Here is a 21,488-nt window from a genome sequence, read left to right as displayed (position 1 = left end):
ACAGTACTTATGTTGGGCCATGTAGTGTTATAATTTCTTCCCAACTTTTTATTTAAAAACTTACAAACCTGTAGTAAAGGTGCAAGGATAGTACACTGAACACTTGTGTACCCTTCATGTAGATTCACCAGTCATTAACAGATTGCTTCCTGTGTCTCTCTTTCTGTTTTATTATTCTCTACACACACACACAGCTACATTTAAAACGTTTGCTAAACAATGACTAGAAGTTACAGATATTACAATAATTCTTCACCTAAAAAGTCTTAAGCAACATCTAAGAACAGTAAGTCTTCTACTTAACTGCATTACAGTTATCACACTCAGCAATATGAACATTTATGTCATCATGTATATCATATATTTAAAAGCTCCAGAAGAATTAAGGAGAATATTCTAGGAGGCCCAAATTATTTTTAAAAATACCTGATTAATATGACACAATTGATACCAAACTCAGGATTAGGTCATAAGCAGAAAAACTGAATTTCTTACCTTTACCCAAATGTTCTTTGCCAGACTTATAAATAGTTTGGAATTTTTAAATATCTCATGAGCATAAGAAATTAGACACTCTTCTTCAAACTAGTCAACATTAATTCTTCTCTATGTAAGTTATGTCACCTTTCCCTTATATTAATGAGTAGGCACTAAAAGAAATGATAAAAACAGCTTTGATTTAAATGAAAATGTTCTTAGGCATTTCCTTTATCCTATACTTTGATTACTGATTGTGGCCTAGAGTTGCTTTGAGATTTTTAGAAACTTTGAAACACTGAATTTAGCCACTTTGTCTCTTTCTGCATCTCTCTTAGTTCTTTTTTTTTTTAATTTTTTAAAATTTATTTACTTTTTTAATTTTGGTATCATTAATCTACAATTACAGAAAGAACATTATGTTTACTAGGTTCCCCACTTCACCAAGTCCCCCCCCACATACCCCTTCACAGTCACTGTCCATCTGTGTAGTAAGATGCGGTAAAATCACTACTTGTCTTCTCTGTGTTGCGCAGCCCTCCCTGTGCCCCCCACACACTATACATGCTAATCGTAATGCCCCCTTTCTTTTTCCCCGCCCTTATCCCTCCCTTCCCACCCATCCTCCCTAGTCCCTTTCCCTTTGGTAACTATTAGTCCATTCTTGGGTTCTGTGATTCTGCTGCTGTTTTGTTCCTTCAGTTTTTCTTTGTTCTCTCATACTCCACATATGAGTGAAATCATTTGGCACTTGTCCTTCTCCGCTTGGCTTATTTCACTGAGCATAATACCCTCTAGCTCCATCCATGTTGTTGTGAATGGTAGGATCTGTTTTTTTCTTATGGCTGCATAATATTCCATTGTGTATATGTACCACATCTTCTTTATCCATTCATCTACTGATGGACATTTAGGTTGCTTCCATATCTTGGCTATTGTAAATAGCGCAGCGATAAACATAGGGGTGCATCTGTCTTTTTCAAACTGGAGTGCTACATACTTAGGGTAAATACCTAGAAGTGGAATTCCTGGGTCAAATGGTATTTCTATTTTGAGCATTCTGAGGAACCTCCATACTGCTTTCCACAATAGTTGAACTAGTTTACATTCCCAGCAGCAGTGTAGGAGGGTTCCCCTTTCTCCACAACCTCGCCAACATTTGTTGTTGTTTGTCTTTTCGATGATGGCGATCCTTACTGGTGTGAGGTGATCTCTCATTGTGGTTTTAATTTGCATTTCTCTGATGATTAGCGATGTGGAGCATGTATTCATGTGCCTGTTGGCCATCTGGATTTCTTCTTTAGAGAACTGTCTAATCAGCTCCTCTGCCCATTTTTTAATTGGCTTATTTGCTTTTTGTTTGTTGAGGCATGTGAGCTCTTTATATATTTTGGATGTCAATCCTTTATCGGATCTGTCATTTATGAATATGTTCTCCCATACTGTAGGATACCTTTTTGTTCTATTGATGGTGTCCTTTGCTGTACAGAAGCTTTTTAGCTTGATATAATCCCACTTGTTCATTTTTGCCTTTGTTTCCCTTGCCCAGGGAGATACGTTCATGAAGAAGTCACTCATGTTTATGTCCATGAGATTTTTGCCTATGTTTTTTTCTAAGAGTTTTATGGTTTCATGACTTACATTCAGGTCTTTGATCCATTTGGAGTTTACTTTTCTGTATGGGGTTAGACAGTAATCCAGTTTCATTCTCTTACATGTAGCTGTCCAGTTTTGCCACACCATCTGTTAAAGACACTGTCATTTCCCCATTGTCTATCTGTGGCTCCTTTATCAAATATTAATTGGCCATATATGTTTGGGTTAATGTCTGGAGTCTCTATTCTGTTCCACTGGTATGTAGCTCTGTTCTTGTGCCAGTATCAAATTGTCTTGATTACTGTGGCTTCATAGTAGAGCTTGAAGTTGGGGAGCGAGATCCCCCCCACTTTATTCTTCCTTCTCAGGGTTGCATTGGCTATTCGGGCTCTTTGGTGTTTCCATATGAATTTTTGAACTATTTGTTCCAGTTCATTGAAGAATGCTGTTGGTAATTTGAAAGGGTTGCATCAAATCTATATATTGCTTTGGGCAGGATGGCCATTTTGACAATATTAATTCTTCCTAGCCAGGAGCATGGGATGAGTTTCCATTTGTTAGTGACCTCTTTAATTTCTCTTAAGGGTGTCTTGTAGTTTTCAGGGTATAGGGCCTTCACTTCCTTGGTTAGGTTTATTCCTAGATATTTTATTCTTTTTGATTCTATTGTGAATGAAATTGTTTTCCTGATTTCTCTTTCTATTAGTTCATTGTTAGTGTATAGGAAAGCCACAGATTTCTGTGTGTCAATTTTGTATCCTGCAACTTTGCTGAACTCCGATATTAGTTCTAGTAGTTTTGCAGTGGCGTCTTTAGGGTTTTTTAAGTGCAATATCATGTCATCTGCAAATAGTGACAGTTTGACTTCTTCTTTACCAATCTGGATTCCTTGTATTTCTTTGTTTTGTCTGATTGCCGTGGCTAGGACCTCCAGTACTATGTTGAATAACAGTGGGGAGAGTGGGCATCCCTGTCTTGTTCCCGATCTCAGAGGAAAAGCTTTCAGCCTCTTGCTGTTCAGTATGATGTTAGCTGTGGGTTTATCATAGATGGCCTTTATTGTGTTGAGGTACTTGCCCTCTATGCCCATTTTGTTGAGAGTTTTTATCATGGATGGATGTTGAATTTTGTCGAATGCTTTTTCAGCATCTATGGAGATGATCATGTGATTTTTGTCCTTCTTTTTGTTGATGTGGTGGATGATGTTGATGGATTTTCTAATGTTGTACCATCCTTGCATCCCTGGGATGAATCCCACTTGGTCATGGTGTATGATCCTTTTGATGTATTTTTGAATTCGGTTTGCTAATATTTTGTTGAGAATTTTTGTATCTACGTTCATCAGGGATATTGGTCTGTAGTTTTCTTTTTTGGTGGGGTCTTTCCCTGGTTTTGGTATTAGGGTGATGTTGGCTTCATAGAATGAGTTTGGGAGTATTCCCTCCTCTTCTATTTTTTAGAAAACTTTAAGGAGAATGGGTGGTACGTCTTCTCTGTATGTCTGATAAAATTCCGAGGTAAATCCATCTGGCCTGGGGGTTTTGTTCTTGGGTAGTTTTTTGATTACCGATTCAATTTCGTTGCTGGTAATTGGTCTGTTTAGATTTTCTGATTCTTTCTGGGTCAGTCGTGGAAGGTTGTATTTTTCTAGGAAGTTGTCCATTTCTCCTAGGTTTTCCAGCTTGTTAGCATATAGGTTTTCATAGTATTCTCTAATAATTCTTTGTATTTCTGTGGGTTCCGTCATGATTTTTCCTTTATCGTTTCTAATTCTGTTGATGTGTGTTGACTCTCTTTTTCTCTTAGTAAGTCTGGCTAGAGGCTTATCTAATTTCGTTTATTTTCTCAAAGAACCAGCTCTTGGTTTCATTGATTTTTTTCTATTGTTTTATTCTTCTCAATTTTATTTATTTTTTCTCTGATCTTTATTATGTTTCTCTGTCTGCTGACCTTAGGCCTCATTTGTTCTTCTTTTTCCGATTTCAATAATTGTGACATTAGACCATTCATTTGGGATTGTTCTTCCTTCTTTAAATATGCCTGGATTGCTATATACTTTCCTCTTAAGACTGCTTTTGCTGTGTCCCACAGAAGTTAGGGCTTTGTGTTATTGTTGTCATTTGTTTCCATATATTGCTGGATCTCTATTTTAATTTGGTCATTGATCCATTGATTATTTAGGAGCATGTTGTTAAGCCTCCATGTGTTTGTGAGCCTTTTTGCTTCCTTGTACAATTTATTTCTAGTTTTATAACTTTGTGGTCTGAAAAGTTGGCTGGTAGGATTTCAATCTTTTGGAATTTACTGAGATTCTTTTTGTGGCCTAGTATGTGGTCTATTCTGGAGAATGTTCCATGTGTACTTGAGAAGAATGTGTATCCTGTTGCTTTTGGATGTAGAGTTCTATAGATGTCTATTAGGTCCATCTGTTCTAGCATGTTTTTCAGTGCCTCTGTGTCTTTACTTATTTTCTGTCTGGTGGATCTGTCCTTTGGGGTGAAAGGTGTTTTAACCTCCCAAAATGAATGCATTGCATTCTATTTCCTCCTTTAATTCTGTTAGTATTTGTTTCATATATATTGGTGCTCCTGTATTGGGTGCATATATGTTTATAATGGTTATATCCTCTTGTTGGACTGACCCCTTTATTATTATGTAATGTCCTTCTTTATATCTTGTTACTTTCTTTATTTTGAAGATATCCTCTTGTTGGACTGAGCCCTGTATTATTATGTAATGTCCTTCTTTATCTCTTGTTACTTTCTTTATTTTTAAGTCTATTTTGTCTGATACTAGTATTGCGACACCTGTTTTTTTCTCTCTGTTGTTTGCATGAAATATCTTTCTCCAACCCTTGACTTTTAATCTGTGCATGTCTTTGGGTTTGAGGTGAGTTTCTTGTAAGCAGCATATAGATGGGTCTTGCTTTTTTATCCATTCTGTTACTCTGTGCTTTTTGATTGGTGCATTCAGTCCATTTACATTTAGGGTGATTATCGATAGGTGTGCACTTATTGCTATTTCAGGCTTTAGATTTGTGGTTACCAAAGGTTCAAGGTTAGCTTGTTTACTACCTTACTGTCTGACCTCACTCGCTTTTTGAGCTCTTATAAACACAGTCTGATGATTATTTCTTTCCCTTCTTTTTCCTCCTCCTCCATTCTTCATATGTTGGGTGTTTTGTTCTGTGCTCTTTTTAGGAGTGCTCCCGTCTAGAGCAGTCCCTCTAAGATGCCCTGTAGAGGTGGTTTGTGGGAGGCAAATTCCCTCAACTTTTGCTTGTCTGGGAATTGTTTAATCCCTCCCTCATATTTAAATGATAATCGTGCTGGATACAGTATCCTTGGTTCAAGGCCCTTCTGTTTCATTGCATTAAGTATATCACGCCATTCTCTTCTGGCCTGTAATGTTTCTGTTGAGAAGTCTGATGATAGCCTGATGGGTTTTCCTTTGTAGGTGACCTTTTTACTCTCTCTGGCTGCCTTTAATACTCTGTCCCTGTCCTTGATCTTTGCCATTTTAATTATTATGTGTCTTGGTGTTGACCTCTTTGGATCCCATCTCTCGGAAGATCTGTGTGCCTCCGTAGTCTGAGCAACTATTTCATCCCCCAGTTTGGGGAAGTTCTCAGCAATTATTTCTTCAAATAATTTTCTATCACTTTTTCTATCCCTTTTCCTCTCTCTTCTTCCTCTGGTACCCCTATAATGCAGATATTGTTCCTTTTGGATTATTCACACAGTTCTCTTAATATTGTTTCATTCCTGGAGATCCTTTTATCTCTCTCTGCATCAGTTTCTATGCGTTCCTGTCCTCTGGTTTCTATTCCATCAATGGCCTCTTGCATTCTATCCATTCTGCTTATAAACCCTTCCAGAGTTTGTTTCTCTTCTGTGATCTCCCTCTGGACGTCTGTAATCTCCCTCCGGACTTCATCCCTTAGCTCTTGCATATTTCTCTGCAGCTCTGTCAGCATGTTTATGATTTTTATTTTGAATTCTTTTTCAGGGAAACTGGTTAGGTCTGCCTCTGCAGATCCTTTCTCAGGTGTAACTGTCTTGGACTGGACCAGATTTTTTTGCCTTTCATTGGTGATTGCAGTGGCTGTAGGCAGGTTGCGGGTGTGTCAGCTGAAGAAAGTCCTTTCCTGCTTGCTGGATGCCTTGCCCTTCTCCACTGCCTGTGACGGCTGCCTGCACTCCTGGAGCAGCCACCGGGTTAGTCCCCTAAGCTGCTGTGGGCGGGGTGTCCGTCAGAGCAGCGCGGAGCCCTGCGGGGAGTGGCAGGCACGCCAGGTGCGCTCCTCTTTGCTAGCGACGACTCTGCCGGGCAGCTGTGTGGCAGCAGCAGCCTTTGGGTCTGGCCTGGGCAGCTGTGCGTTGGGCTGGGATTCCGGTCTGCTCCTGGGAGCGCGCCTGCTCCCTCTGGCTCTGCTGCCAGTGCGCGCGGGGCTTTTCCGCGCAGGCTGCTACCGGGCTCTGGCTTCACTGCCGCCGGTGTGCGCGAGCCGCGCCCGGACTGTTCGGTCGCGCCACTGTGGGCTAGCATGGATCTGCTCTCGGTTCCTTCCAGCGCTTCCGCCCCCGGCACGCGCTCCCGCTCTCCTGCTACTGGGCCCATGTGTCGGGGTCCGTGCCAGTTGGAGGAACGACTGGCAGGCTGCCTAGTCCTGTGAGGGGCTTCAGAGCTGCACTGCCTCTGTTTAGGGAGCCTAAGCTTCCCTGGTATTCCCAGCTGCCGGGACAACTTCATCCAGCTATGGGGTCCCTGTCTCTTTAAGACTTGCAGAAAGCACTCGCTTTTCTTTTGTCTCAAGGGCGCCGGTTGTGGGGACCTGCCCACAGGTTTTGCTTTTCCATTTCTCTAATATCCAGCACCCCATGCACCTTGTGTCTGCGTTCCAGGTGCGGATTTCTAGAGCTGGTTGTTTAGCAGTCCTGGGCTTTCACTCCCTCCCCGTTCTGACTCCTTTCTTCCCGCCGGGTTTTGGGGTGGGGGAGCGTTCGGGTCCCGCCTGGCCGCGGCTTGTATCTTACCCCCTTCATGTGATGCTGAGTTCTCGCAGATGTAGATGTGTCCTGGCTGTTGTACTGCATCCACTGGTGTCTCTTTTAGGAAAAGTTGCATTTATTGTATTTTCATAAATATATATGTTTTGGGGAGGAGATTTCCTCTGATCTACTCTCGCCGCCATCTTCCCGTCTACCCCTCTCTTGGTTCTTAAACTCATGAACTGCCTTGCTCTGAGAGGGCTCCCACCTATTACACAGTGCTTAATCAGATTGTAGTAAACCAGAGTTTAGGAGCACTTAAAATAGGCATTTGCCAGAAGAAAAGGAATGGCTTTAAATATCTAGTCTTGCTATATAAATTCTGAGAATTTGCTGTTCATTTTGTTAGCCTCCTAAGTGTTAGGATAGAGATAACATAACAATTCCACCCTTTAGTAGTGCTCATTTTAACAAAAAGTTCAAAATGAGTCCAGCTTCATATACTTTTTTAGGAAGTTGTGGGTGGTGAGTTAGTGTTGTCCTATACTTTCATTATGTTCACTTCTGTATCACATTTATATACAAATTTTATTCATTAGGCTAATTTTTTAGCAGAAATACATTTTTTTACCCAAAAAAATATTGACTTTGAATTATTAAAAAATATATGAATCATTTGTTTGAAATCTTTTTTATTCAGTCTCAAACTATATTTACTTTTATTCTATGCTGGGCCATTATTAATATTGCTACTAAGAATAACAATTGCAGTATAGAAAATCTGGGACATTTAAACAAATAGGCTAACTTTTTTTTTTTTAAGGTAGGGTTTTTTGTGTATATTCATTAAAAATAATTTTCTTTGAATTTTTGAGGGTAGAAGGAGATACTCTGGAAGAAAAGAGTATTTAGACTCTTGTTACTTTATCACTATTCTCTTCTGTTTATAGCTTTTGATGTACTTTTGTGTTAATGATTCTTCAAAATTATCCCAAAACTACCAAATTGTATTCGCATCCTACCTTCGTATGACAATCATATCCATCCTTTCTTTATCCCCTGCAAAGCATAGCATGATCTTAGAGAGTAGTAGTTTCTTGCCATTTAGCATTTTCTAGCTTTCATGCTGATTTTCTTTGAGTCTTTTTATCCAGATATACTTCCAGCTGCTTTATCTCTGTTCTTATAACCAGGAAATGTAAGATAGGTGAGAAGTAGATGGGTATTGTGTGCGTCTACAAAGTTGAGGATAGTTATAAATTAAATTCTGTTTTCAGGGCTGATGTAGAAAATGTTGAGCGCAAGGTGTATCATAAAATAAAAATTAAGTTAGCCCATGCCTGTCAAGTGAGAGTGTTTTTAGTAATTATACAGGACCTCTTCTGTAGTGATTACATTCTAAAGGGATGCAAGTCTCTACATCGTTCTTTAGTAGAAGTTTATGTTAGAGTTGCTGTTAAGCTTATTCATTTCATTTCTGCTTGCCAGTTTCTACAGTTAGCTGAACCCATCAAGCACCAAAAATTTAAGCATTTGCTGCTTTACAGCTTAGTTTATTACCTATTTTTTATTTAAATTTTTTATTACCAATTTTTTTATACATATTCAGGATTCTCATATATTGTGATTGAACCCTTGTAAAGTTGTCAATGAGATGATATGTTTTCTTCTTATAATTTTTATTTCCTTCTTTGGGTGATTTGAAGTCTGTACAGTAGTATTGGTTACTATCGTGTTTGTTTAAAATGTTAATGACATTAGCATAGCATTCAGCATATCACCCAAAGTATTTTCTTTCATGCAGAAAATCTTTAACATTTATTTCTAATAAGTACATGTCATCATTCATGTTCAAAGAATTCTGCTTAATACCTGTGCTGCTGATTGTGTTACTTTGCAGGCAGTTTGCCTTCTTTCTATTACAGAATAAATGTGAAGATTGTCAGTTTGCTGCATTCTATTTCTAGTACTGGAAGTTAATTATAAATTCATTCATATAATAGGTGTATAAGACTTAACCAGAAAGTAGGAAGTATATGACTTACTTAGAAAAATACTTTTTTTTGGAACTGTAAAATATAGTCCTAGTATAGGTGGGATTATAGTTTATTTCATAATTTAATTTTGAGATGTCATAAATCTTTATTCCTTACTTTCCTTTTTGAGACTTATAAAGCTATTATACAGAGGAATTATTTCATTTGATTGAGAGTTTAAAATGACATTTTCAGGATCACACCATGAGATAGTGACAAATACCTGAGAAATGTGAAGATTTGGCTTAGAATGAATTAGAAAGCTAATTTTTCCATCTTGATTCTGTGCTTAATTCCTTCTTTGTTCTGTATTGTATTTTGGAATTGGATAAAATAACTGGAACTGTGCTCCTTCAGAGAGGGACCAAGTCTCATTCATCCAGCGTCCCCTTGCCCAGCAGCAGTGCCTAGAACCCAGCAGGTCCTCAATATAGTACATGGGTATCAACTTGGATTGCTTTCAGTACATCCTGCCGGTTCCTTTAGGGCTGCAATGAGCCAAGATTCTAAAGATTCTACTATTTAGAAGAATTTAATTAAACATAAAAGGAAATCTGTTGGGAAGAAAATTTTTTCCAGATATTGAGTTGAACAAACCATAGGTTAAAATTGCACCTTGTAAATAAACACTGAGCTTTGATTGACTGCTTCCTCTTAGTGATTGTGGCTTTCTTCCATTTTTAGAAAAAACTGTATTTCCATGGAAAGATGGACCATACTCTTTCTTTTTTTGCATTGAACATCGTCTAAATATACCCATAGTTAAAATGTTAATAAATTTTATTTCATATGCAAATAAGAAGTAACATTAAACCTACTGTTTAACAGAGTAAAGCCTATTACATAGGGAAAAGTTGTATCGAATATGTAAAGAATATATTTCATTGTTATGTTAATAGTAAATGCTAATTTGTACTGAAAATTACTTAACTGAAATATAGACAAATTATTTCAAAATAATAAAACAAATTTGATATATATACAACTGATGTTATATGTAAGAATTTATAACATTAAACTTTAATCTGTAGGAAGAAAATATCTGTTGACTTTTCTTTAGACACTATGTAATATCATTTAGATTTATAAAAAGCTCTCCTTAAAACATAATTGAATGTACCAGTTTTTAAAAAATGAATTGTTAGAACAGTATGCTATCTTAATGTTTTGGTGATAAGGAAAAATTGTTTTCATAATCATTAAACTTGTAAAACATTGTTTCTTAAATTTGCTTTATAGACAATTGCAAAAAAATTTTGGGAGAAAATGCTAAACCTAATTATGGTTGTCAAGTCACTATTCAGTCTGAACAAGAGAAACAGTTAATGAAACAATATCGCCGTGAAGAAAAAAGAATAGCAAGACGAGAAAAAAAGGCTGGAGAAGATGGAGAAATTTCCGAAGGACTTACATGCTTTGATCCTAAGGAACTGCGGATACAAAGGTAATAAAAGCCAGAAGCTAAAAAATGCTTGTGTTATAATTGCTACTTTTATGTATCATTATTATTTTGTAGTTATAGTCTTAACAATTTAGATGATTCTTACTTATACTCACATTTTCTTACAAGAGTAGAATTTTGTTGTACTGAAACCTAATTTTCTGGGATAAGAAAGCAGTGATCTGCTTAATTAGAACGTTCTTGGTTGAATCAGATAGGTAAGAGATTTAGATTATAGAGGTAAACTGTTTTTAGGTGGTGTGCACATTCCACTAAGTTAAGATTTATGAAGACTGTCCAAATTTCTTTTGAGACCTCTTTTATCTTACATAGCTTAATAAGTACTCTGCCCATGTTGTTATTTACAAGTGAAAAGGAGGAGAATGAAATAAAGACATTATTATATTTGGTCTTTAAATATTGAAACCCATTTTAGAAAAGGAATTTATAGCTCTTCAAAGAACTAAACATCTTTGCATTGTGACAAAATTATAAATAAGGAACATTAAGTCAAACTTACTAGGTGATGTTATCTAAAAATAGCAGCTAAATTTGTGTTGACTCCTATGTGGTTACACAGAAAATTTCAGGATTGCTAGTATCTTCCTTTTAATTTCTTCTTTGTTATAATGGAAGGATACCTGAAGTAGTTATTATGGTGATGTTGTTTTAGTATATTCTTTCCTTTGTAAGAGAAAAATTTTTAGATTTAGCTAATTTTTTTTGTACTTACAGAGAGCAGGCACTTCTGAATGCTAGAAGTGGTCCACTTCTGAGCAGGCAGAGAGACATGGACATTGAAAAAATACGTTATCCCCATGTTTATGATTCCCAGGCTGAAGCCATGAAAACATCAGCATTCATTGCTGGTGCAAAGGTATGTCATGGTACATAACCATGTTGGATAATATGTCTATTCTGAGGAAATGACACATAGATTTTTCCCTGTTTCTTTTGTGACTCTAGTACTAGTTGACTATTCTATGCTAAATTGCATTTAAAAAATACTGTGGAAAATGAGATAATGCAGTGTATATAGAGTTCTTGCCACATAGATATTCAAAACATATTTGTTCTCCTCCCTTTCATTATTTATTCAACTTGTGTTTTTAGTTTTAGCAGTTGCATTATTCTTGGACTTTATACTGTATGTTGTACACCCTGCCTGGCTGTGTGAGCACATTTGTCTTCAGGAATACCATCTCATGTGATATATCCTTAAAGTTCATCAGCATAATATGGTCCATGTGTTATATATCTGATATGTGAATGATTTGTGTGTGTGTGTGGTTTGTTTTTGTTTTGTTGAGGCATGTTTTCTTTTAAATGAGCTGAATTTATGTCATAAAACCAGTAGTGTTCATACTCTCTCTCTTTTTCTCTTCAGTTAAAGAATCTTTACCAGAGCAATTGTTTTATTTTTATTATTACTGGATTTTAATTTTTGATGTTTATAGATGATCTTGCCAGAAGGAATCCAAAGAGAGAATAACAAGATGTATGAAGAAGTAAAGATTCCCCACAGTGACCCAATGCCAATTGGCTTTGAGGAAAAACCAGTTTATATTGAAGACTTAGATGAGGTGAGATGATCATTTTATAAAGTTGATATTTTTTATGCTTAGTATGTCTTTTTGAATGGATTTGTATTGGAAAAATTATTTTGAAAAGTTAGTAATCAGTTTATACAGTAAGGAGGGATATGCAGTTGGTTACTAAAGAGTAAGGGGAGTTTAAATCTTAAAAAATGCATATATACATATATTCCTTCACACATTAAACATACTTATGTGTATTTTTGTATCTATATTTCTATAATGTCATGTTTATTTTGGTTGTTTCAGCTAATAATTGATTTAACCTATGTATGCTGGCTTAAATAAACAGTTTTAAAGGATTTGTATATTATATTGATATATCAAATGGTCAACCCATAATAGAGTATTATTTGGTGAGGGTACTGAATCCTAAACTAATTTTTTAAATTTATTTCCCCTCATCTCTGTAGTTCTGAATAATTTCAAGCCTATGGAAAAGTTGCATGAATAGTACTATCTATATACACTTTGTCTCAGTTCACCATTTGTTAAACTTTTGTCATATTTGCTCTATCTCAAGATAAAATATTTCTTAATTCAGTTAAAAATATGCATATACTTGAAATTAATCTCATTCATCACCAAAATGAAATTGCTTTATATATATATGATATATATATATACATGTAGTTATTCAGAAAGATCAAATAAAAGAGGCAAGCAAAATTAGCAACATAAGGCAGCATAAAGAATAAACAAGCCAACCAAAATTAACTCCATTCAATACATATGTGCACATGTATATTTTATTTTACAAAAATGGAATTATAGGGGGAAGGGTGGGATAAGGGGATTAGGGGGCATTATGATTGGCACACAATATGGGGGGGGCACAGGGAAGGCAGTATACACAGAGAAGACAAATAGTGACTCTATAGCATCTTACTATGCTTATGGACAGTGACTGTAATGGGGTGTGTGGTGGGGACTTGATAATGGGGGGAATCTAGTAACCACAGTGTTGCTCATGTGATTGTATATTAATGATACCATAATAAAAAAAATGGAATTATATCATACATACTGTTCTGTGTGTTGATATATGTATCTTTCTATGTCAGTGGACATGCCTGCAGCATCATTTTTAATTATTGCCATACAGTATTCCATTTTATGCCTTTATTACTTTTAAACCAACTCCTTTTTGGTACAATTTTAAGTTGTTTTCTACCATGAGTTTCTATAGTAGACTAAAATTGTAATTAAATCTTTTATTTAATGCACAGGGTTTCATCCTGCGCATCAGAATTACCTGTAGAATTTTTTCAAAATCCAAATACCTTTGCCCCTATTAAATGATATCTCTTGGGAGGTGCCCAGATATCTATATTCTAAAAATGATTTTTGGAGCTCTGTAGATGATTCTGAAATTCATCCAGGGCTGACAGTCTATAGAATTAAATAATTATATACATAATTCTTTTTTAAATCTTACCCATCATTATAAGGATTATCATCCTTAAGGTTTAGTTTTATATATTAATCATTAATATTTTTCATGTTAAAGCATCATTGACAGTATCTATGTGATGTGAATGAATTAGGCTCTTATTTTTCTTTCATACGCATTTCTAAGTGAAGACTTCATTTTATTTTAAATTATAGGAGTGAAAGTTTTTCTAAATGGATTAATTCCATCTGCACCTTAATGGCTCTTTGCCATGTAGCCTAATAAGTTTACAGGTTCCATGGATTAGGATATGGGCATCACTGGAGATCATTGTTCTCTCTTCCACACATGATGCAGATGACCACAGTTTAATCATTCACCTGTTGAAGGGCATCTGTACTGTCTGCTTTCTGGCCAGTACAAATTGTTTAAGTCCACTCCAGCTGCCATGATCACAGACTGAGTGGATTAAACAACAGACATTTATTTTTTCACAGTTCTGGAGGCCAGAAGTTTCAGATCATGGTGCTGGCAGATTCGGTTTCTGGTGAGGACTCTTTTCCTGGCTTCCTTGCTTTCCTCACTGTGTCCCCCAGTCTCTCTTCTCTGTGTGCACAGAGAGGTCTCTGGTGTCTCTTCCTCATCTTAAAAGGACACCACCCTCTCTGATCAGGGCGGGTCTCATGCAGGTGAACTCATTTAACCTTAATTACTTTCTTAAAGGTTCTATCTCCAAATACAGTTACACTGGGAGTAAGGGATTTAATTTATGAATTCTGGGGAGACACAATTCCATCTGTAACATAGATAAAGCTGCTGTAGACATTGTTGTACAGGTTTTTGTGTGAACATAAATTTTCATTTCTCTGGGTAAATGCCCAAGAGTGCCATTGCTGGGTCATACTGTAGTTGCATGTTTAGTTTTCTAAGAAACTACCACACTTTTCTCTAGAGTAACATATTCTCATGAGCCCATCTAGTGTGATCTAGTTTCTTCACATAATTGCCAGTATTTGGTATTTTCATTATTTTTGGTTCTTATTATTTATTTTAGCCATTTTAATTTGTATTTATATATTATATTTATACATTAACCATTCTGAGGGTATGTAGAGATTTCTCATTGTGGTTTTAATTTATGCTTACATAGAGGTAATAATAATTGGGGAATAATACAGTCACATGCAATGTGTCATTATAAGTACATGAGTGAACCATTTGATAACATCTCACTTTAGATAATGATCCCAGCAGATATCATTAGTGTGAGTAGTTAACACAGACCTCAGGAGAAAATATGAATGTTAATAGAATGTTAGCTTAATAGATGCTTCTGTTGGCTGAGATCTTTTTTTATACGAGGTGGGAACTTTATGAAAAAGTGGTTTTGAGATGGTATCTCTCTTTTCACTGAGATCATAATTGCATCCCATTTTTCACAGTCCTACTTAACTATAGCTAAAAATGCTTTTATGTCCTCTCCCTCACTGAATGTCACACCAGATAAATTTTTCCTGTCTTCTTAAATTACTTCTGTAATTTGAGTAAAAAGGTAAGAAGAATTTTAAGACTCTGACATGATATGTAAAAATGCTGTTAATGCCGTTGAATGGGTTTTGTACTTCCTTGGAAAGGGAATAATCTAAAAAAATTCCACTGGGTTTCTGTATTAGGACTCATGTAGTTGGAAATGAGAGTAATCAAAGTCGAAGCAAACTTTAGCGAAGAAGACATTTTATTGGCTTTTCTAACTGGGATGTCCAGGAGTAAAGCTGTTGATGTGCCCAGGCTTAAGTGATGTGATCAGACCTTGTCCTTTGTCTTTATCTCTTTCTCTCTCCATCCCTCTATCTCTTTATTCCTTCTCTGTTCTCTTTCCCTGCCCACCTTTGCTCTTCCCTTCCCTCTCCTCCCTCTCCTCCCTCTTTTTAGTTCTTTGCTTCTCTTCATCCTCCGGCTCCCAGAATGGTTTTCTCTGTATAATCCAAGTATAAGACAGCAACTGCAAACATAATCTGCTTCCCCAAACACTGATCCTAAAAGCAAGAGGGGTTTCCCCACAAAAAAACCTCCTGGGGTAAGGTCTCATTTGCCTGAGTTGGGTCACCAGTTCATTTCTGAACCGATTACTCTCCCCGTGGCGGGAGTGTGGGGTTCTTATTGGCCATACCCACCCCTTTGTGTATCCTTGTCTTGTGGGCAACTTGTGAGCCACCAGGAGTCCAGGAGGAGTTCCCCCAGAGAACGGTGAATGCTGTTACTACCTTCAAAAGGACAGTGAGAAAGATGCCAATCACACAGAACTTTGTCTTTGATATTTTGATGAAAGACTGAGACTTGCTTTATTTGCTAGTGTTAAATAAATGGGCTTTTATCTGTTTTCATGGTTGGGAGAATTATATTTTTTAAATAGCCAATATAGTGTTATTCAGCAAAAATGTAGTACTGACCCAGTTTTGGGGGGTCAGTTTGGAAAGGTGCATCTGTTAGAAATCCCATAATATGTCAGGGTTTTTTTGTTGTTGTTGCTGTAAGAGTCTTATAAAAATACCATTTAATACATATACACAGTTTAGGATATTTAAATAATAACAGAGAAATGTTTTTATGCTTTTTACACCTACTAGTACCTTAATGCTTTTGTGTAGCTACAGATCCAGGTTCTTTTCTTGTAGTGCAGGTTTGTTGATGATGAATTTTTTCAGCTTTATATGTCTGAAAAAATTCTTCATTTTGTCTTAGCTCTTGAAACATATTTCACTTAACATAGAGTTCTAGGTTGACAGCTCTTTTTCCCAGTACTTACAGACATAGCTGCACTGTCTTCTTGCTTACATTGTGTCTGACAAGAAGAATGCTTTCATTCTTAATCTTCCTTTCTGTGTAATATGGCCTTTTTTTTTTAGTTGATTTTTAAGATTTTCTTTTTATTACTGGTTTTAGGCAGTTTATGATGTGACTTTGTATTAGCCTTCTGTTATTTTGTAATAAATTACCAAAACATTAGTGACTTAAAACATCCATTTATTCTCTCAGCTTTCTAGAGGTCCAACTCAGGTGGGTTTAACTGGGTTCTTTGTTCAGGGTTTCAAGGGTGAAATAATGGTGTTCGCCAGGTTGAACTCTTATCTGGAAGCTCTGGGGAAGGATTCCCTTGCAAGCTCATTCAGCTTGTTGGCCAAATCCATTTCCTTGCAGGTGTGGAACTGTCTGTTTCCTTGTTGTCTATCATTCTTAGTTCCTAAAGGCTGCCCACATTCCTTGGCATGTGGCCCACTCCACCTTCAAAGTCAGGGAATATTGAATTGCCTATGTGTTCCAAATCTGACTTCTCTTGGCAGCTGAAAAAACTCTGGGACTTCAAAAGATTTATGTGATTCGGTCAGATCCACCCAGGTAAGATACCTTTCTAAAAGGTCAGCTGTTCCATATACCATACCCTAAGTACCGAAGTAACATCCATCACATTCACATTTTTGGGGTTTATGCAGGGTGTTTATACTGTGGAGTCGTGGCACAGATCAAGAAAGAAATCTTGAGAGCCAACTTAGAATTCAGGGGCAAGATGGAAATACTGAGAGACAACTTAAAAACTGCCTTGGTGTGGTTTCCTTCAGGTTCTCAGCATTGGTTAAGCATCTGTAGGTTTATACTTTTAATCAAATACGGGATGTTTCCAGCCATTATTTTTTCAAATATTTCCTTCCCCTTTCCCCCTTTCAAATGGATCTCCTACAACAGATATATTACGGTTACTGAAGTTGCCATGAAGTTTACTGATGTTCTATTAACTTTTGTTTTGGTTTTTGATATTTTTCTCTCATCATGTGTTCATTTTGGGTGGTTTCTATTTCTATCACTTTGTCTTCAAATTTAATAATCTTTTCTTCTATAGTGTTTAAAATACAGTTCATCTCATCCAGTGTATCATCTCAGTCATTGTTTATCTCTAGAAGTTCAATTTTTAAAAAATATCTCTTTATTTCATGTCTTGTGATTGTACACAATCATTTCTATAGCTTAGGGGTCCGCAAACTTTTGCAAAATTTTCTGAGCCTTAGTCTAGCTTCTTAAAGTGTCTGTCATTTGTCTTATTTCAGCAATGTTTTTAGTTTATCAGTTTTTCTCACCTCACCCTCAAAAATAATCAGGGATTTTGATACATTAAGCTTGCTATGTGTGAAAAGCATGCTTTTGATACTATTTCTGTTTTGGAGGGCCAGTAAAAATGTTTAATGTGTAAAGATTTGATCCGTTGGAAAGCTTTCTTATAAAGTAATAAGAGATTTATATTTATTTGTGACTCCTAGTAATTATCTGTTATGATTAAAAAGTAATGTTTGCTTCTTATAAAAGTGCCCAATAGTTAAATACATGAAATAGCTAGGTCTCATTTGAAGGGAAATCCTTTCCCTTCTAAGGAAGAATTAATTATGTGTGTATGTCCTGAACTTTCTCAGGATTGCAGTACCATAAAGTCTACTGGGAACACTTGCGAACAGCTAGCTAGGAAAAGGGCACCAGCTGCTTGAACAAAACCTGCTAGAGAGAGAGTTACAGCTAACATCTGCCTCTAGCTAGGAGTAATCTTAACAAAATAACTTTGTTTACAACCTACATTTTATTGATTTTATGGCAGGAAATTAGAAGAGAGAAGATTAAAAGTTTAAAGGCACATTGAACTGTCGCAGAATGATAATTTTAGAGAGAACCTGAATGAATTCAGAAGTCTGAAAAGCAGATGAACTTATAATGTGGGAATGTCAAATTGCTTTAGAAATGAATTTCGTCCATATCTTCCAATACATATATGTATTGTGGTTGCACAAGCATTTTATAAAAAACAAAAGTATTTGGTATGATTATGTTGCTCTTTATAGGTTTTCATTATTTGTTTCTGGAAATATGTATGGATTGGTTATCAGTCATCAGTAATTATTTCTTCAACTCCTGGTTGATGGGAGGCATTGTGCTAGGAGATATGGTGAGTACAAAGAGGTTTAGAATTATGATCCTGCCTTTAAGGAACTGCCTTTCCAGTCATGCAAGCAGAACTGATGTTGAATTCCTTCTTCACCAGTCACACATTTTGTGATGAATCACATCACACAGTGCTTCTAAGTTTCAGTTTCTCCATCAGACTTTTTGTTTTGAAGATAAACCTAGTCAACACACACAGAAAATTTATAGCAGTCTCTGTGGTACATTTTAGGTGATCAGTAAATTCCCAACCTGCATAAGGCTTATGTAAACTATTTACACATTGATAGATGACTTTTGCTTTTTCATCTGGATAGGGTACACTTTGAATCTTTCTGTTAAGAGTTACTGAAGGACAGAATTATTTTGGTATAAATAATTTAAATTCCTCAAAGATAATGTTGATGTAGTATAGATGACAGCTTTAAATGAATGAAGATAAAGCAAAGGAACTTATATTTCTTTAGCTGATACTCTGCCTTTCATTAGGCACCTTATCTTGTATTACTTAACTTAATCCCTTTGTACAAACCCCAAGAATAACAAGTCAGCGAGGACAAGTTTAAATTGGGTCTAATGGTGCAAATATCAAAGAGAAACTAAGTAAACAGAGGTTACCTTATTTTTTACACTCTCAACATCTTCCATTCTTGATAAATTTCAGAGTTGTATGAAAATAATTATATATTTTGGACAGTATTAAATGTATCAGGAAATATAGAAAGAAATATCACTGAACTCTTAAGCAATCTACATAATATAATGTTTTATTACATGACTATATGATCTCTTCCTTGAGATGTTTGCTTGTCCTTTCAAATCTTTACCTACTACACAAGAAGGACAAGTAGAACATTTTTCTTATAGGGAATCCCTTAACTAAACTTCTCCCTTCTAACTTGATATATGTTTTAAATAGAAGTTTTTGTAAGCAAAATGTGCTTTGTTCTTTGCAGAGTAGGTTGTGTTAAGTTATTTAAAAAATGAGTGATAGAAAACCTAATTACTATGTTGGGGGTAGAAAGGGAAAATCAGGGAAACAGTTTTCAATCTTGCTTGTACTTGATAATCACATGGATGGCTGTTAAGATATGTACAGATAGCTATTCCCTACAGTAGGCAAATGAATGAAAATCTCAAGGGTTGAGTCCTGAAAAATTTGTCATTTTTAAAATTATGCACTCACCCTCCCCAAGTATGAGGCACCTGTTCTCAAAGCTCTAGTCTCCTCTGCTGAACTCCCCACCAGCCTTTGATGAGGTCCTTCCCCGACTCTCTTAAATGGTGGGATTGGTGTATTTGGAAGCCTTCTTTCTGAGCTTTGTATCTCATGAGGGGAAGCAAGCAGTAAATTTAAGGAAGAAATTATAAGTCTAGTTTACTGCTTATTTCCCCAATAAATAACTCTTAGGTTATCCATTTTATGGAAATGAGTTAATGACATTAAATGGTATATTTAAAATATTATAAAATTAAAACATACCAATTTAAATAGGTATTTCTAAGTTTCTGTTCTTCAGGAAATCAATACCAAGTATATTGTTGAACATGAAATACACACATGTACATATATGTACATTGGTATATTGTACTCTCCCTTCTAAATAAGTCACTAATACTTTCATTTATATAACACATTTTTTGCTGTTGTTATATTAAATGAATTCTTGGCTTGAAATCATATGGTCTTAGATTAAATGCAAGTGGAAGTCTCTTATCTTTCAAAACAATTCATTTGAGGAGCCTATTAATGATGAAATTTTCTTGTTTAAGGATATATATGTTTAAAATAACATCCTTGCTTTATTTAATTAGTTTTGGAAAGTTTAAAGTCATATAAACTGTAAGAAAATTTAAATCAAGAAATTACCCATGATTTAAAATTTATACCATTTTGTGAGCTTGACCATATAAGTACCAAAATACTTTACCCTCTTTAAAGAATCCAAGCAAACTAGCAAAAATAATTTAAAGGTTAAAGTCAGAGATGAAACCAGTTATTACTATAAATGTCAGCCAAGAAACCAAAAATGACATTTTCTTTGTAAGATTCAACAGAATTTGACAGAGACTCTTTTGCTTCTATCTAATTGTCATGATTAGAACTGCAGCTGTTTATTAGAAAGCTGTTCCCACAATTTGGGCCAAAAAGATTGTTTGTAATACCGAATAAATAACGGTATCTTACATTTTTAAGCTATGACACATACAATCATATGCTGGAAGGATACTTACATACCCATCAGTATGAGTTCATCTCCCTAATGAAAGTCATATATTAACTTCATAGAAAAAACCAGATTCTTAGTCTTTAATTTTACCTCTTCTTTAAGTGTCAGGAGTTTGTATACTTAATTATAATATTGGTTTTATGAAAACAGCCCTTACTTATTATGGTGGTGCTGTCTAAAGACAAGCAAACAAACCTAGCCAAATCAAACCCATAACTAAGGTTAAACCATGTCTTTTACTATCTTCTTGTGCCCTGTGAATGTGACTGTTGGCACAGCACCTTGATGATGGTGTGTTATTTCGAGTGACACCTGAAGTGTTGAATTGTTAAGAGCTTGCTGGTGGAAACCCAACGTGCAATCTCAGTGGCTTCTCAGTGGAGCTTGGTATGATTGTGCAGCCAAAGGTTTGTCTTTTTAGATCCTATTGTGAGAAGTTTCTCTTCGTTTTTCCTCAGCGTTCATGCCTTAGCTCAAACTGGGGAACAAGGAGGGTACCTTCCCTTCCAAGAAGAGCTTAGCGCTCCTCCCTGCCTCCCATGACACCTAACTTCTCATTAAATGTAGTATTGCTTTTGTTTGTTTTTCTCTCCCTGTGTTTTTCTCTTGAACAGCAGTAGTAGCTTCTCATTTATCGTTTTGTCATCAGGTAGTAGAGTATATTCAGAAGGCCCATCTATTTATTTAGTTGGGTTTGTTGTTATGCTTCTTAGATGAACTGTTTTCAGTATGAGAGAATTCTTAGGAA

General features: G+C 36.0%; 1 protein-coding gene across 3 annotated transcripts in view; it reads left to right on the top strand.

The window, feature by feature from the left end:
- The window catches only part of ASCC3 (activating signal cointegrator 1 complex subunit 3), a 275,119-nt gene that overhangs the window by 46,369 nt on the left and 207,262 nt on the right, over positions 1–21,488 (top strand). For all 3 annotated transcript variants that reach the window (XM_057489450.1, XM_036890362.2, XM_036890359.2), the window contains exons 6-8: positions 10,340–10,544; positions 11,277–11,418; positions 11,999–12,124. In XM_057489450.1, the coding sequence (XP_057345433.1) occupies positions 10,340–10,544; positions 11,277–11,418; positions 11,999–12,124 (473 nt within the window). The remainder of the gene's footprint in view (positions 1–10,339; positions 10,545–11,276; positions 11,419–11,998; positions 12,125–21,488) is intronic.

Source organism: Manis pentadactyla, chromosome 12, assembly GCF_030020395.1.
Source record: "Manis pentadactyla isolate mManPen7 chromosome 12, mManPen7.hap1, whole genome shotgun sequence".
NCBI lineage: Eukaryota > Metazoa > Chordata > Mammalia > Pholidota > Manidae > Manis > Manis pentadactyla.
The sequence above is the reverse complement of the archived record's forward strand: the minus strand, read 5'-3'. Positions and strand labels throughout refer to the sequence as shown.